This window comes from Dryas octopetala, chromosome 1, assembly GCF_963921425.1.
Source record: "Dryas octopetala chromosome 1, drDryOcto1.1, whole genome shotgun sequence".
Lineage (NCBI taxonomy): Eukaryota > Viridiplantae > Streptophyta > Magnoliopsida > Rosales > Rosaceae > Dryas > Dryas octopetala.
This window is the reverse complement of record NC_141366.1, coordinates 13,500,982-13,516,158: the sequence shown is the minus strand read 5'-3', so window position 1 is coordinate 13,516,158 and position 15,177 is coordinate 13,500,982. Positions and strand designations below refer to the sequence as shown.

Below are 15,177 nucleotides of genomic sequence, written 5' to 3'. Positions count from 1 at the left end.
GTGAGAACGCTCTAACACTATAACAGTATAACTCGTCCATCGCCTAGCTAACATCAATTTAACTTTCAAATAGTTTAACAAAAAAAAGTTACAGAACCTTCAGACAGCATATATATATGCATGGTACAATTGTGATGCATGCAGACATGCTTCACAACGTACAGTCCAATTGATCATCATGTAGATAGCCATAGGACATTGAAGGACATCCACAACTAGACACACCAAGCTGAGCATACAAATTAAAATTGATCGACCTACCAAAAATGTATAATTCATGGCTAGGCTCCCATGTACTGTGAAATTAAATTGGTGTTTAATTTGGGTTGCCTACCTTTCTATATATAGACTATACAGTAATGTTCTACGATGCTACCTTTTCTACTATATTGGTATTACATTTCATTGTCTTTATTATTATTTTTTTTTTTTTCAAAAGAGAGAAGATTTTGAAATTTGGAGAACAAAATATATTACCACTAGACCAAAAGTTTTTTGGTCTTTCCCCTTAATTTTCTTTTGCATAAATTGAAGAGTAATTATTGATTTCTGAAAAAAAAAAAAAAAAAGTTACAAATATCAATATTCATTTTTTTTTACAATTTTTTTTTACTTTAAATTTTGCTTCCTATAAAGTACTCTAACGCACTTTAGGGACTCTAATTACTAATTTACTACTAGACTAGTAGCTAAAACAAGAGAATGTTACAACGTATTTATTTTTATACTATTATTTTAAGGACAATGATTAGGTCACCCCACCTCTCAAAAAATTTTGTTCAGCAGTGCATACTTAGAATCGGAATCATTTATTTTTTAGATAAGATTATCTCTACAAAAGATCAACTCAATTGAAAATCGTTTAGTTATAAACTATTATCGAATAAATAGAATAAATAGACGGTTGATTAAAAAATTACTCTTTAAATACAAATTGTCCATTTATTTTAGTTATTCGATAACAGTTATATAACAAAACGATTTTCGAGCAATTTGATTGTTTGCATAGATTATCTTTAATAAGTGATATCGATTCTAATCATGAATATGCACTGGCATATATGGAAGTCACACTTGAGGGTGACCCAAGTATTGTCCTTATTTTAATATATAATCCATAACGTGTTACCTACATCATAAATTAAATAAATGAAAAAAAGAAAGTGCGAAACGCGACGTACGTACGGTAGGTTGTCATTAGTGAAGAAAACAAAACAAAGCATGAAAATTGAGTAAGGTTAATCTGTAATTTCCTCTCCAAATAAACAGATGAGAGGTAGCTAGCTAAAGTTGATATCCGCGCACAAGATCCTTGAGATCGATTCCAATGCAGCTTCCAGGAAGGAGAAGCTCATCACAGAACCAATGAGAAAAAGGAAGAAGCCGTTGCTAACAGTTAAAGCCTTCAGACCTTGCAAGAAAGTCCCCAATCAAAATTTATAAGTGCACGCCCTCTTCTCGCTTGCTCATTAAATACCCCCCTCTAGCTCTCGAATTCTCACCAATATCTCAAAATATTTTTCGAAGCAGTTAGCTCGTTTTCAATCATGATCGCATTAGAACATGCTTCAGTTGAGTTCGTGGACTACTTCCCGTCAATGATCGCGCGTATGGGGGAGGAAGGGTTCATCATGGAGATCTGCAACGGGTTTCGTCTGCTGATGGATGTGGAGAAGGGGCTCATCACGTTCGAGAGCTTGAAGAGGAGCACTCTCCTGCTGGGCCTGCATGACATGGGAGATGAGGAGCTGGTGTGGATGCTGATGGAAGGTGATTTGGATGGAGATGGGGCTCTCAGTCAGATGGAGTTTTGCATTCTCATGTTTAGGTTAAGCCCCGGTTTAATGGATGGGTCTAAGCACCTCTGGATGGATCAAGATCATCATCACCACTTTGATGCAGTTCGTGTAAATGATCAGATGATATTGTAGGATTTATCATTTGCAATTCGATCATGATTATGTATTCATGTCTCTTAATTCTCTTCATCAGCTCATGTACGTTTCTTCTTTGATTAATAATTAACTTCCATCAATTTGTATCAATGCAATGTTTAACTAGTCAATAATTGGATTTTAAAAAATTAAGACGTACCTTCATATATTGTTCCATGTTCGATCATCTCTACTGAAAAATCAAACTCTATTAACTTTTAGGTGGTTATCTAATCTTTAGCAATTAAACTGGTCTAGAACTCTACATGGCCTTATACATTCACCAAACATATATTAATTGAGAATTTAGGGATGAGGAGTACTTTATCGAAACTAATGTTGGAAAATTCAAAATATATAATTTTTTTTTTATATATATGAAGATATTTTGAACCATACATAGAACAGAAACTATTACTTTCATGTTCGGAAAAGACCAAAAGTACATCATTCTTTTATATTTAATTAAGTACTCTTGCCATATTTCGATACCCCGATCAAAAACACTAGCTTGTAATTTTTGGTAGAGCTAGCACATATATAATTTGTGGAGGGGCAATTAATATAATCTGTGACATTATGAATCCAAATTATTGATTAGATTAACTTTTGATTGAATATGTGATTTAGATTTATAGTTTTTGAAACATAATTAAACATCTTATGTTTTCTCAAACTTACTCTTAATTAAAATGATTAGAGGTTTGTAATGTATTTAAAGAAAAACATTTGTATATGGCCGAAATACGGTCATGTGGTTGATAATATGAGTGGATGAGTGATTTATACTTTTAAAATATAATATTAATAAATATACACTTATTATAATATAAATAAATTAAAAAAATCACTCTTAATTACGCACACGTACGCCACATATGGTAAAATATATATATGCAGACCTTAGTTGATTGATGTATGCAACTTCCTGGAAGGAGAAGATCAAAGTGTCCATGAAACTAAAAATGGTTGGTAAAAAGAAGGTTGTGAAAGAAGCTATAGCTCCCCAATCGAAGGAGATAATATATTAGTGATTTTGGTTGGCATGCAGTAGCTCGGCGATGTGATCGTGATCGAGATCGAGTGTGTTCCCTTAATTTCCTGGAAGTCCGCACTCTCTTTCCTCCTTTCGCTTTTTGACACGAGACGATGAGCATCATCCCGTTGTGTAATTTGTCTCATCATCTTGCATCTTCCATTTCTCGTCACTTAATTTATTCACTACCATACAAGCTATTTAATGAGCCCATATATAGGTCACACATCTTTTTCACGTTAAAAAATTACCTCTAGAACTAGTGTACTACTAAGTTCTACGTACAATGTATGTATATATATGTATATAATTTTTTCAATAATTTTGATATGGGCATGCATGAAAGGTACGTAAGAAGGGTTTCATGATAAAGGAAAAATCACAATTAAGACTTTTGGACATTATTTTTTCATAAGTATAACTTATTTTTCCAAATTTACACTTGCTCTTGCTAAATGGTCACCTTTGGGGATTTGTTAGGAACATAACAGACCTTTATATTTTGGGCCACTTAAACTAGGCCTTTGGAGGATCTACGCTATTGGACTCCACCCTTTCATAGGGTTTATTGGAGCTAGTCAAACAAGAAGGGTTTGGACAAAGAATGATGAGTAAGGCTGTAAATGGACTTCATACAGTTCGAGTTTGACTTGTATTTAATTCATTAATTCATTTTTAGTTCGTTTGAGTTCCGTTTGTAAAAAATAGGGCTAATTACAAAGTTACCCTCTTAAATTTAGTGTCATTTTTAATTCCTTCCCTAAGGTTTTAATTTTTTTCAATGTGATACGTATAATTTTCAATTTAAGTCATTGTGCAAACTGAAAACTTCAAAACTTCAAAAAAACTAAAAAAATAAAATAAAATTACCCAATTAGCCCCATCGCCCACCCAACCCCATCGCATCCCCTTCTCCACCATTGCCGTCGACTCTCCCTTCCCCCGGCGACGACCCTTCTCTCCCCTCTGCCCTATCTCTCTTTTTTTTTTTTTTTTCTCTCTGGCTTTCTCTCTCTCCTTTAATTAATTATCAAGGCTTATGAATTAATCTTCTTCATATTTTATTTTTGTGCGTGGCATGTTTGTTGTTGTGTATTTCTGCCAATGAACAAATGGGTAATGATGGTGTAGTTTGTGTACTCCCTGCATTACTCGTAAAAAAATAAGTGAGAAGGAAAAAAAAAGAATGAAGGATCTTTTTCATGGGGGAGAATCCAAAGATAGAAAAATGTATATGGTGGTGTGTAACGTTGATTTCTTGGTGTTTGCTGATCGATTTGAATCCAAAGTTGGCAGAATGGCCTGTGACTGGTCTTTAAAGGAGAGGATGGTGGTGGTCGCCGACGGGGGAGCCAGAGAGATGGCGCAGAGGGAGAGAAGGGTCGTTGCCGAAGGAGGGGGAGTCGGCGACAAAAGTGGGGAGGGGGGATGTGACGAGGCTGGGGAAGGTGGGGGGTGGTGGGGCTAATTGAGTCTTTTTTTTTTTTTTTTGCATATTTACATAAATTGAAAAGTATATGTATTATATTGAAAAAATTGAAACTTTATAGAGGAAATTAAAAATGACACTAAATCTGGGAGAGTAACTTTATAGTTTGCCCTAAAAAATAAAATGAGTTGAGTTATAACAAAAGATAAGAATTTACATATCACCCATATGATACCACATGGTATTCTCACCTTCTCTCATTGGCTCTTTCTCTTCTCTCTCTATTTTTCTCATCTTTTGTCTATATTTCTTTATTCAAAAAATACCACATCATTCTAACATGAGGATAAATAAATTTTTTTTCCAACAAAATAATAGGCTCGTTAGAAGAACAAGTTAATCTTGAGCTTTCGTATACTAGACTCATAAAGCTCGCAAAATGTTTGTATTTTTTATGAGACGACTCGAGTTTGGTTTGAGCTTAGCTCGTTCGCAAAGCTCTTGTTTCATAATTATTCGCTGAAGTCAAGTATAAACTCTAGCTTGTATTGCAAATGAATTGAGCTGAGCCGAGCTGAGCCAAGCTTGAGCTGCCGAGCTTGAACATTTTGAAATTCGATTCAACTTGGCTCCTTTACACTCCTAATGATGAGGGAGATACTTATAGTTATACACATGGTATATTTTGAAATAAGAAAAAACAAATCATCATAAATTAAGTTGAATGGATTTTATTTTGGGGGCTTAATACAAATTACAAGAGTAACATTCAATTTTTCCTTTTTGGATTATTTGGAATTTAAATCTTCTGAGTTATTGATTAATAAAAAAAAAAAGGAATGGGTGGGCCTGACTGAACATCACAGTAGGCGTCACCCTCTGTGCTTTGAGAGTTGGATACTTGGATTTATGCTCAAAGCAAAGGAACATGCACCCTCTGTCTTGATGCAGAGAACCTCATATATCTTCATCTTCAGTTCACCTCCACCACAAACCAAATACTCTCTTCCACACATTCCAATACTACTACACTATTCTTTTTTTGACCAGTTTACTACTACACCATTCTAATTGCTCCTCCCCCACAACTCCAACTCAGCCAACAAAGATTTTCTCATATGTAATCATGTGCCACAAAGGACCCATCCACGTGAACTTGCCATCTCATCATGTAATCATGTAATCATGTAATCATATGCCACATAGGACCCATTCATATATATATGTGTAATATATGATGTATAATATATCACAGAAAATAAAACAACACGACTCGATTGTCACGCTTAAAACCAGATATGTGGTAAACACTACCACCACGACCCAGCCCTTCCCTGCCCATAACCTTCTGGGCCCTAATATTTATTTCAATATTCTTTCTCCAATTTTTTAATTTGGTAAATACACCAATAATGTCATCCACAAAAATAAACGAATTTAAAAAAGTGAAAAAGATTAGGTAAATTAAATAATAATTATCATTTATTAGAAGTAGCCGAAAGTGGAGGCATGGATGATCATCTTGGCCGTGGGGTCCACCCCTACCAAGCCAGATGGGCCCAGATCCTCAGACGAAACCCAGGTGCGCGTCACGTGGCCCATGTTCTCTTGTGGCCAGGAACTGTCCACGTAGGACGGACTCGGAATCCGGGGGGCACCCACAGGTTACAGTCGAGGACGCCACGTCATCGCCGAATCCGAGAAAAAATATCTCTCTTGGCGAGGAGGGAGGCGGGCCTTGTAAATGCTTCGAGGCACGCAAGGCTTTGCTTCCATAAACGCCCCAACACGTGTCGCTCAGTGGGCGATGCGAGTCTTGTAGTGGTGGGCCGCGACTCCATAAAATCAAACTTCGTTTTTTTGTTGGTCAAAGAGTCCATTCATCAAAGATCACTGTATGAGAATCCATTGTATCGCCAACGCGTAACCAACGAATTCTCGCCACGGGGACAACAGTGCAGTGTCACGTGCTAATCACGTGAATTTCGTATATGTGATTGGTTGGGGTTGGATTAGAATACGTGGACCTTACCGTAGAGTATCATACCCATCCGGCTGGCGGGGAAGTCGTAAAAAAGAAGTTGACAACTTCGAAGGAACTGGTAAAGATATTTTGTCCAGTTTTTTCACTTGTGGTAGAATGACGAAAATACCCTTCTTTGAGCTTCAGAGACCGGGTAAAAAACACGTAATTAAATTGGGAAAACCAGGGTTATTTTACATAATCAAAGTGTGAGGCTGCACGCTCTCCCATATATCATACTCAGCGACACTGCGTCAGTTCTGCCAAACTGAGAGAGAGAGGTCGGAGAGAAATGAGAGAGTGCGAGTTGTGTGGACTGAGAGCTCGGATGCACTGCGAGGCGGACCAGGCGAGCTTGTGTTGGGACTGCGACGAGAAAGTGCACGGAGCCAACTTTCTGGTGGCTAAGCACCCGAGGAGCCTCCTCTGCCACGTGTGCCAGTCGCCGACGCCGTGGAAAGGCTCCGGCCCCAAGCTCACGCCCACGGTGTCCGTCTGCGAGAGTTGCGTCCGCAGCCATGGAGATAAGCTTGGCCAGGAAGAGGTTCGAGAAAGCGAAGCGGACAACGAAGATGATGATGTTGATGGTGATGGTGGTGATGATGAAGAAGATGGTGATGGTGATGGTGATGGTGATGGTGATGGTGATGGTGATGAGGATGAGGATGAGGATGAGAATCAGGTGGTTCCGTGGTCGTGTTGTTCGTATTCGGCGGCACAGCCTCCACCACCTGCAGTGAGCTGTTCGAGTAGCGAAGACGAGGAGCAGTTTTCGGTTTCGAAGCGAATGCGAGAGAATAATTATAATGCAGATGTGGATTCTGATGTGCGTATTTTTCTTCATTTTTTTTAATTTTTCTTTTGGCGATCAAAAATTGAGAAATTAATTAAATTTCTGAAATTAAACAGGACGAAGTGAGATCCGACGGAACGGCGGCGTTTGGTTCATTGAGGCCGTTGAAACGGCCAAGACTAGTCGGTGAAGAGGATGGGGAAGCGGAGGAGTCGAGATCAACGGCGATCGTGAGCTCAATCCGTCGGCTCCAAAATGAAGCAATCAATGACCGTGATCATGCGTCCGCTACGATCCTTGGGATTTGCAAACTGAGCAGAGATGACAAATAACAGCCGTTGATCATCGTTCTCCTAATCAAGTTTTTTTTTTTTTTTGTTTAAATTAATGTTTATTATTCCTAACCATACATAATAGGGCTTGAGGTAGCTACTAGCTTGTTCAGGTTGTTGTTGTCCACTACCACTACCATATTTTATTTGACCCCCTCAATTTTTTTAATGCAAATCTAAGATTGCATCAAATTTAGTTTGTATATTCGGATTTTGTAATTGAATAACATTCCTTAGTTTTGCTGTGTATTGGCTTTACTGCTATGAATGTTTATTTAATTATGTTTTTTATATTTTGGCAAAAAAAAAAAAAATTATGTTTTTAATATGAATTATGAATATTAAATGTAAATGCTTAATCCATTGGCACATAAAGTGTGAATAAAGAAATACTATTTGAAATGAATGAAGGCCACGGCTTTTTTCTATTTTTTTTAGCATCAATAATGTGGCAGTTGAGATCTAGTGGCTGCTGGTTAAGATAGGCTCACCCATTTAACTATTTAAGTGTATGGGTGGGGCTGGATTAGAAAATGAATCCCTACTTTAATTGTTTACTAATTGTATGGGAACTGAGGAAGAGACTGTCGTATATGTTTGTTTGGTGACGAAATATAAAAGTTTATGTCTATGTTTGTGTTGGTTAAGCCTTTGACTCAATTGCTTCTTCATTTTTGTCAATTTGGAATTTTGGAAGATATATTTTTGTTTTTAATTGTCACTAGTTGCTATCTTATTCTTATGAGGAACATGCATGATACAGACTTGCAAAGAATATAAAGCTGCTACTTGCTATATAGCACATATATCCGCATGTAGGCCTCACCAAAAAGCCCAAGGCCCGAAGCCCACCCGAAGCCCGCCCGGCCCATTAGGCCCGAAGCCCGATTTGGCCCGAAAATTGGGCCGGCCCGGCCCGGCCCGAAAGTCTCTTGGGTTGGGCTTGGGCCATCCCCTTGAAGCCCATGGGCCGCCCGAAGCCCGGCCCGTTTAGGCCCGCCCAAAGTCCGACCCAAAGCCCAATTTGGAAATTATAACATATTTAATAGGTTTTTTGTTTGTTTATTATAATAAATTATTAATATGCTTATTAAGTTATTATATAATACTATAATGTTAGTAAATAGTAATAGTGTAAACTATATAATACCATAAATAATAAAGTAATAAACTTTTAAAATTATATACAACATTACAAGTATAATAAAATATAAATGTATATGTGTATATACAACTTTTATAATACAAGTATAATTAAAGTTATTAAACCACAATCGTCATTTCATTAATTCAACGATCTGAACCGTTCATTTTCTATTTTCATAGTCAAAGATCATCCTTACAAAAAATCGGTTAAATCGGAATTTATCTACCCATTCGATTATCATTAGAAAAACCACGATCGTTCATTAATTCGACCACCGTTACATTTAGAAAAATCACTTTTACATCTTCGATTAAGCTAATTTTTTGCAAGAATTCTCTTTGAGTGGAGAACTAAAACTTGAACGGTTCGGATCGTTGAAAACAAGATCGATATGTGAGCTTCTACATATAAATACACTTGAAGAGTATAATTCTAATAACTTTCCCGTTGAAACCTTATTGTTTCCATAATTATGAAGACCACAACGTGATTTCAACAATCTGACCTGTTCATTTTCTATGTTCATAGTCAAAGATCATCCGTACAAAAAATCGGCTAAATCGAAATTCATCTACCCATTCGATGATCATTAGAAAAACCACGATCGTTCATTAATTTGACCACCATTATGTCACTTTTACATCTCCGATTGAGCTAATTTTTTGCACAAATTATCTTTGAGTGAGGAACTAAAATTTGAACGGTTTGGATCGTTGACAACACAATTGCATCGTTTGTTTATAAAATTATGTAATAAAATATATAATAATACATATGTACATTTATGTTTTATTATAGTTGTAATGTTGTATATAATTTTAAAAGTTTATTATTTATGGTATTACACTATTACTAACATAATAGTATTATATAATAACTTAATAAGCATATTAATAATTTATTGAAGTAAATAAACGAAAGAGCTATTAAATATGTTATGATTCACAAACTTGACAAATAAACTAGTCAGCTCAGTTGGTTGAGAGTTGAAGCTTGTTATGTGAGGTCTCATGTTCAAATCACAATATAGCCAAAATCCTTTTTTTTTTTTTATGATATATATGTGTCTAAATAGGCTTTGGGCCCAAAATGGGCCGCCCGTTCGGGCCTAGCCCGGCCCGGCCCTCCAAGCCCGCAAGCCAAAGCCCGATGGGCGGGCCTTAGGCTTGTGTATTAAAGCCCAAGCCCGACCCGGCCCGGCCCGAAAGCCCTATTAGGCTTCTATAATTCAAGCCCAGACCCGGCCCGAACCCAAAAAATTTGGGCCGGGCTAGCCCGGCCCGGCCCATTGCCGACCCCTATCCGCATGTATGCATCTAGAATGTTGGACTTTTGGTGTATTATATATGATATGATATCATCCCATTACCAGGAATTTAAAGGTGGACTGACCCTAATACCGTCTCAAGTTAACTGGATAAGATTAATCTTAATCACCATGGCTTATTATAACATGATTATTATTTTAGTAGACAGCTCAAATTAATATGTAATGACATACACCTCCCATCACATGGACTCCAATGGCATTGCAGATTCCCCATATGGCACAGTATGACACTAAACACCCATTGTCAGTTGACTCAAACTGGGTAAAGATAGAATTCAAAATAAATCCAAATTTAAACAAATAAAACACCATCAAATTATTTGATAAATAAAATTTGTACTCTTTCAGTACTTTTATTGGAACCCTTCGCTAACCAACAAATTCCTATCTATCCTGCTGGCATCACAAGGTCGGTTTGAAGTTTGAGCATGATATACAATGTTTCTGTGCAAAAAATGCAGAGAGAGCGTTCCAACGTCACTTTTGGACTGGATATATGTGATATTGATCGATTGAGAAAATGCATGTACACCAAATGGTCCAAATCCAATCAGTTGAGGATAAAGATGCATTTGGCATATACCCATGTCCATTATGCCATGTCATGCTTTCAAGAAGACAACATTCAGCCTTTACCATACAAATTAGTCAACTTCATTAAGCATCCAAAAGTCAAATAGCAATTGGCTTTTCATCGCTGTGCCTCCAAATCAATTCATTTTTTCTTTCTATGCTCTACTTAAAAGAAAAAAACAAAAAAAAAGTATAAGTTTGAAACATTCCACCATTACAATTTACCAACAGATTAATTGGTTTCAGATGAAATTGTCCAAATGATCTGCTTCACAGACATGAGAAATAAAACTATTCAAAAATAGTATATGGGCAGTGGTAACTGGTAAACTATGGTAAAAACTACCTTTTCATACCATATTGATTTTAGGTTGTCCACCAATCCATACATAAACATCCAGATTTATCAAAGCGTCATATAAATAAATTTGCATACTAGCAACAAGCACATCCTTGAAATTAAAAGGAGTTGTGTCACAAAGCAGACAAACAAAGTTGTGAGGTCTACAAACAAAGTTGCAAGGACCTCAAAGGACTCCAGAAACCTCATTAACCTTACACATATCATCTCCGATCCTCCCAAAGTTCATACATGAGAAAAGCTGTTGGAGAGGATGGGGTAGAGAGCAGCAGCAGCCTGGACTACTGCATTTCACACAGATTTCACCCACCATGAGCTCGCTAACTCCTCAACATGTCAGCTAATCCCAGTTGACTCAGACATCTTCACAAACTACAAAATATAAAATCAATTGACACGGGTCACATTCTACATAAGCTACCAATAAAAAAATGGAACCAAGGCAGCATCTATTTTGCATGAAAATTGTGGAAAATGAAAGCAGCGGGAAATAACATAAAAGGCATCAACGTTTGAGGGGAGAGGGAGGTGGAGGTGGAGGTGGAGGAAAAGTTCACAATGTAGATACAAGTTCTGACTTAAGAAAATATAAAACTATTCAAAACAATTAAGAAAAAAGAAAAGAAAAAGGAAAGTCATGATACAATAAAAATTTAAGAGCAAAATAGAGAATTTTGGCACAAGAAATGCATACCTATACTTGAGAGGATCAAACTACGACTCAGATACTGCTAAGCATCTGTCACAAGACAAAAAACCAATATAATGTTATGCATATGCAAGCCATCCAAAAGATTCCCTCTCAGAGCACAAGGAAGCATAGGTAATAATTCATTGAACAAACCATCTATCTAAGAATTCTTTGTTGACCAGAACAACATAACTGACATTATCATTGAAGGAAAAGAACATCCAGAAACAACACTTTGTAACGAGATTTGAAGCCAAGATGATATTCCCAAGCATATTTTTCTGATCTCCCCTCATTTTGAACAATCTCAAAAAAATTACACACACACACAATGAAACATCATAAGAACAATAATGGCAGTTTAGCCATTCCAGAACAAATCGCAATAAAACTGTTACGACCATGCCAAATAAGAGGACGAAGCTTTTCCTTGCAACTTTTGTGGCATGCCCTTATAAAAATAAGGTTTGAGATTAAATAAACATATGTATGTGTGTTTGTGTGTTTGTGTGTATATAATTATATAAATTGTACTACAATGTCAATGTCATAACTGATAGCACAGCACTACACTAACTCGTACAGAAGAGACAGATCCCAGAACTCATAAACCTATTACAGTAACCAATGAATGTAACAATAACAGAACAAACTATGTGCATTAGCTCAAAACATGCCAAATCCTATAAAATTTGCTGCAATTTCAAACAAAATATAATTATATTGCTTATACTTTGCCATTGGGGAACTCATTCTGCCATCTAATGAGGTGGCCTAGCTGTTGTCTAAGCCAACAATCAGACTGCACTACCCACATAAGCCAGCAAAGGCAAAATTAATTCCAAAAAATACTCTCTCCTTTTCATAGGTAAGAAATGTTATTGAAGAAGCTAAACAGAACCTCAAGTGCATGAGTATCGTAAATGTTGCTTAGAACCCTACGCACATAATTTAATGAAGGATTGTAAATTGAAAGAAAAAGATTAGAACCCAGAAACAAAGAGATGAAGACCAAGCAACTCTAAAAGTAAAACAAACTAAAATTGAAAAGTTCCATGCTAATTTTTGGATACAATATGCTCATTCAAAATGCTATTTTCACATTCAAAGAATCTCATAACGCTTTCATAGAACAGCCATGAGTTGTTAACAATGCAAAACATCAAAATTTGCTTAGTCAACCTTCGCTCAGAAAATCCATACGATAGAATGAAAGATATTTACAGTTCACAATACATTGGAAGAAAAACAACCATAAGGAGCCCAGGCCCTTACTTGATATAACAATTGCAAACTTCTCTTTGCCGAAAGTAGACTGCTCATCTAATTACATAGTAAACACTAAAATGACACAAAACAAAACAAAGTTCTCATTTGGAGCTCTCATATCATATATGCTATACACATTCATACATATATCACAAATGTGAAGCAATCATACCCAATATGATAAATCAACAATTACTATCAAATATTGCTAATAAAAACAATCTAAATCACAATTAACTAATGAAAACCCCAAAATTGAAAACCATTAGCAACTAAATGTGAGTCAAATCCCTAACCTTTTGGATGCTCGTCGCCAGCTACCGGCTTGATCACGGCCTCTTCCTCCTCATTCTCTTTAACCGCAACAACAGCAGCAGCACCGCGAACACCGTCGCCATTGATGTCGTCCTTATCATCGGGATACCGTACAACCACGACAGGACAAACACAGTGATGCACACAATAATCGCTCACACTCCCAAGCCTACCGTCACTGCCACGCTTCATTGCACCAAACCCTCGGCTGCCCATGATGACGGCGCTGAGCCCGAGCCGCTCGACCTCCAAGCACAGCCTCTCCTTCATGTCGTGGTCCTTCACGATGTGGATCTTGTAGGGAATCTGCGCCTCCCTCAACGGCTTGGCGATATCGGCTGCCTTGGAGGCGGTGAAGGCGTCGAAGTCGTGCTCGAGCTTCTGCTTGGACTGGTGGTTGTGGTGGACGACGTCGTTTGCGGGGTCGAAGTCGTCGCTGGTGTTGATGGAGAGGTCGATTGAGCCCCAGTCGGCGCCGAAGAGCACGGTGGTGGGGCTGACGTGGAGGAGGATGACGGCGTCCCCGGGGCGGATGTAGTGGTCCACGGCCCAGCGGACGGCGTAGGCGCTCTCGTCGGAGAGGTCAACGGCCACGCCCAGGCGGCGGCGGGCCCCAGCCGTGGGGGTGGGGGTGGCGGCGGAGCCAGCGGAGGAGGAGTGGTGACGTGGCGAGGAGGGGTGGTGGATTCGGATGTTCGGGAGTTGGGGGTCGGCGGGGTCTTGCGGTTGTGGGGGCTGCGGGTGATTCATCATTTCGGGGTTTTTGGGTTCAGACTGAAAATTTCAGAGTCAGAGAGAGAGAGAGAGTGGTTTTTAGTTCTCAGGTTGTTTGGTTAGTCGGAAAATGGGTGGGAAAGTAAGAGCTGTGAGAGTGGAGAATGATTTGGTTTATTATGCGTATATGCCAAATTCCAATACAGAATGACAAGATGTTTCTTTCCTCAGTTGAGAGAGAGTTGAATGGGCTTGGATTTGGCCCAATATTTGCTTGAGGTTGGCATCAGAACAATTGAACTTAACAATTTAGTGGCCTGTGATCAATGAGTAAGTCTTTGGACCATTAGATTCAGATGAGACGAGATATAAATTACTGTGTGTGACTGTAAGTGATGCATTACGTGCTATTATAACATGTGTATATTTATTAATCTCTAAAATATTAAATCTTAAATTTATAAATTTGTCATCATATATATTATAATACGTAAATAAGATAACACTATGTAGCTGTATTGGTCATATACAATAATTATTTCTGAATTACATATCATTTTTCTTAGGCATGCATAACAATGGATGGGTGTTGGGTTTTATATTGATTATGTGAATGATCTAATTAATTAAAGCTTAATCACAACATAATTTAAGTATAAAAATTGATACTTAAGAGTTAAGAATCTAACCCAATTTATGCCCCACCTATATATATTAATTATTAATTAGTCATGTTGACAAAGACCGAGAATCAACCCTTTGTTAGGCAATTGGCTATTAGTTTGGTAGAGTTGGGCATTGCTGCATGATATAAACCTTCTTTCACTTAAAAATATTGTATTTGGAAAAAGAGTTATTTATTAATAAGCCACGACATTCAACTAACTATCAGAGAATGTGAGAAGCTTATGATGTATGGCTAATTTTATATATTGGGAAAAATTATTTATACCCTAAAATCTACAGACAATACCTTATATCTATATTTTTACTCCGAGACCTTCAAATTTGCCCCTCAATCAGATTTTTTTTTTTTTAAAGGAGAAAATGAAAAAAAAAAAAAAAAAAAAAAAAAGGCAGAACCCATCCACCCTCCTCCCTCTATCCCACCAGCCGCCAGTAGCAAATCCATTGTCGCGCCATCTCCTATCGAACAAAGAGAGAAAGAGTGGGATGAGGAATGTGATGGCGTGCCGCGACACAGTGCATAGAGGAGATGGAGGATTGGGA

General features: G+C 37.6%; 2 protein-coding genes and 1 pseudogene across 2 annotated transcripts; 2 read left to right on the top strand and 1 right to left on the bottom strand.

The window, feature by feature from the left end:
* The first annotated feature begins 1,547 nt into the window (after positions 1 to 1,547).
* On the top strand, positions 1,548 to 1,931 carry LOC147298134 (calcium-binding protein PBP1 pseudogene; annotated as a pseudogene).
* A 4,707-nt stretch (positions 1,932 to 6,638) lies between these two features.
* Positions 6,639 to 7,796, top strand: LOC147298133 (uncharacterized). The gene is made up of 2 exons (XM_086249217.1): positions 6,639 to 7,248; positions 7,332 to 7,796. The coding sequence occupies exons 1-2, from the start codon at positions 6,715 to 6,717 to the stop codon at positions 7,545 to 7,547; spliced, it is 750 nt and encodes a 249-aa protein (XP_086105343.1). The 5' UTR covers positions 6,639 to 6,714; the 3' UTR covers positions 7,548 to 7,796.
* A 3,120-nt stretch (positions 7,797 to 10,916) lies between these two features.
* LOC147298132 (universal stress protein PHOS32-like) lies at positions 10,917 to 14,143 on the bottom strand. The gene is made up of 3 exons (XM_086229437.1): positions 13,215 to 14,143; positions 11,653 to 11,697; positions 10,917 to 11,330 (listed from the first exon to the last, which is right to left on the bottom strand). Exons 1-2 carry the CDS (start codon positions 13,984 to 13,986, stop codon positions 11,690 to 11,692), a joined length of 780 nt encoding a protein of 259 aa, XP_086085563.1. The 5' UTR covers positions 13,987 to 14,143; the 3' UTR covers positions 10,917 to 11,330; positions 11,653 to 11,689.
* Between the last annotated feature and the right edge of the window lie 1,034 nt (positions 14,144 to 15,177).

Coding starts and splice junctions, on each gene's coding strand:
- LOC147298133 (XM_086249217.1), top strand. CDS start 6,715: ATGAGAGAGTGCGAGTTGTGTGGACTGAGAGCTCGGATGCACTGCGAG. Junction 7,249..7,331: donor ATGCAGATGTGGATTCTGAT/GTGCGTATTTTT, acceptor GAAATTAAACAG/GACGAAGTGAGATCCGACGG.
- LOC147298132 (XM_086229437.1), bottom strand. CDS start 13,986: ATGATGAATCACCCGCAGCCCCCACAACCGCAAGACCCCGCCGACCCC.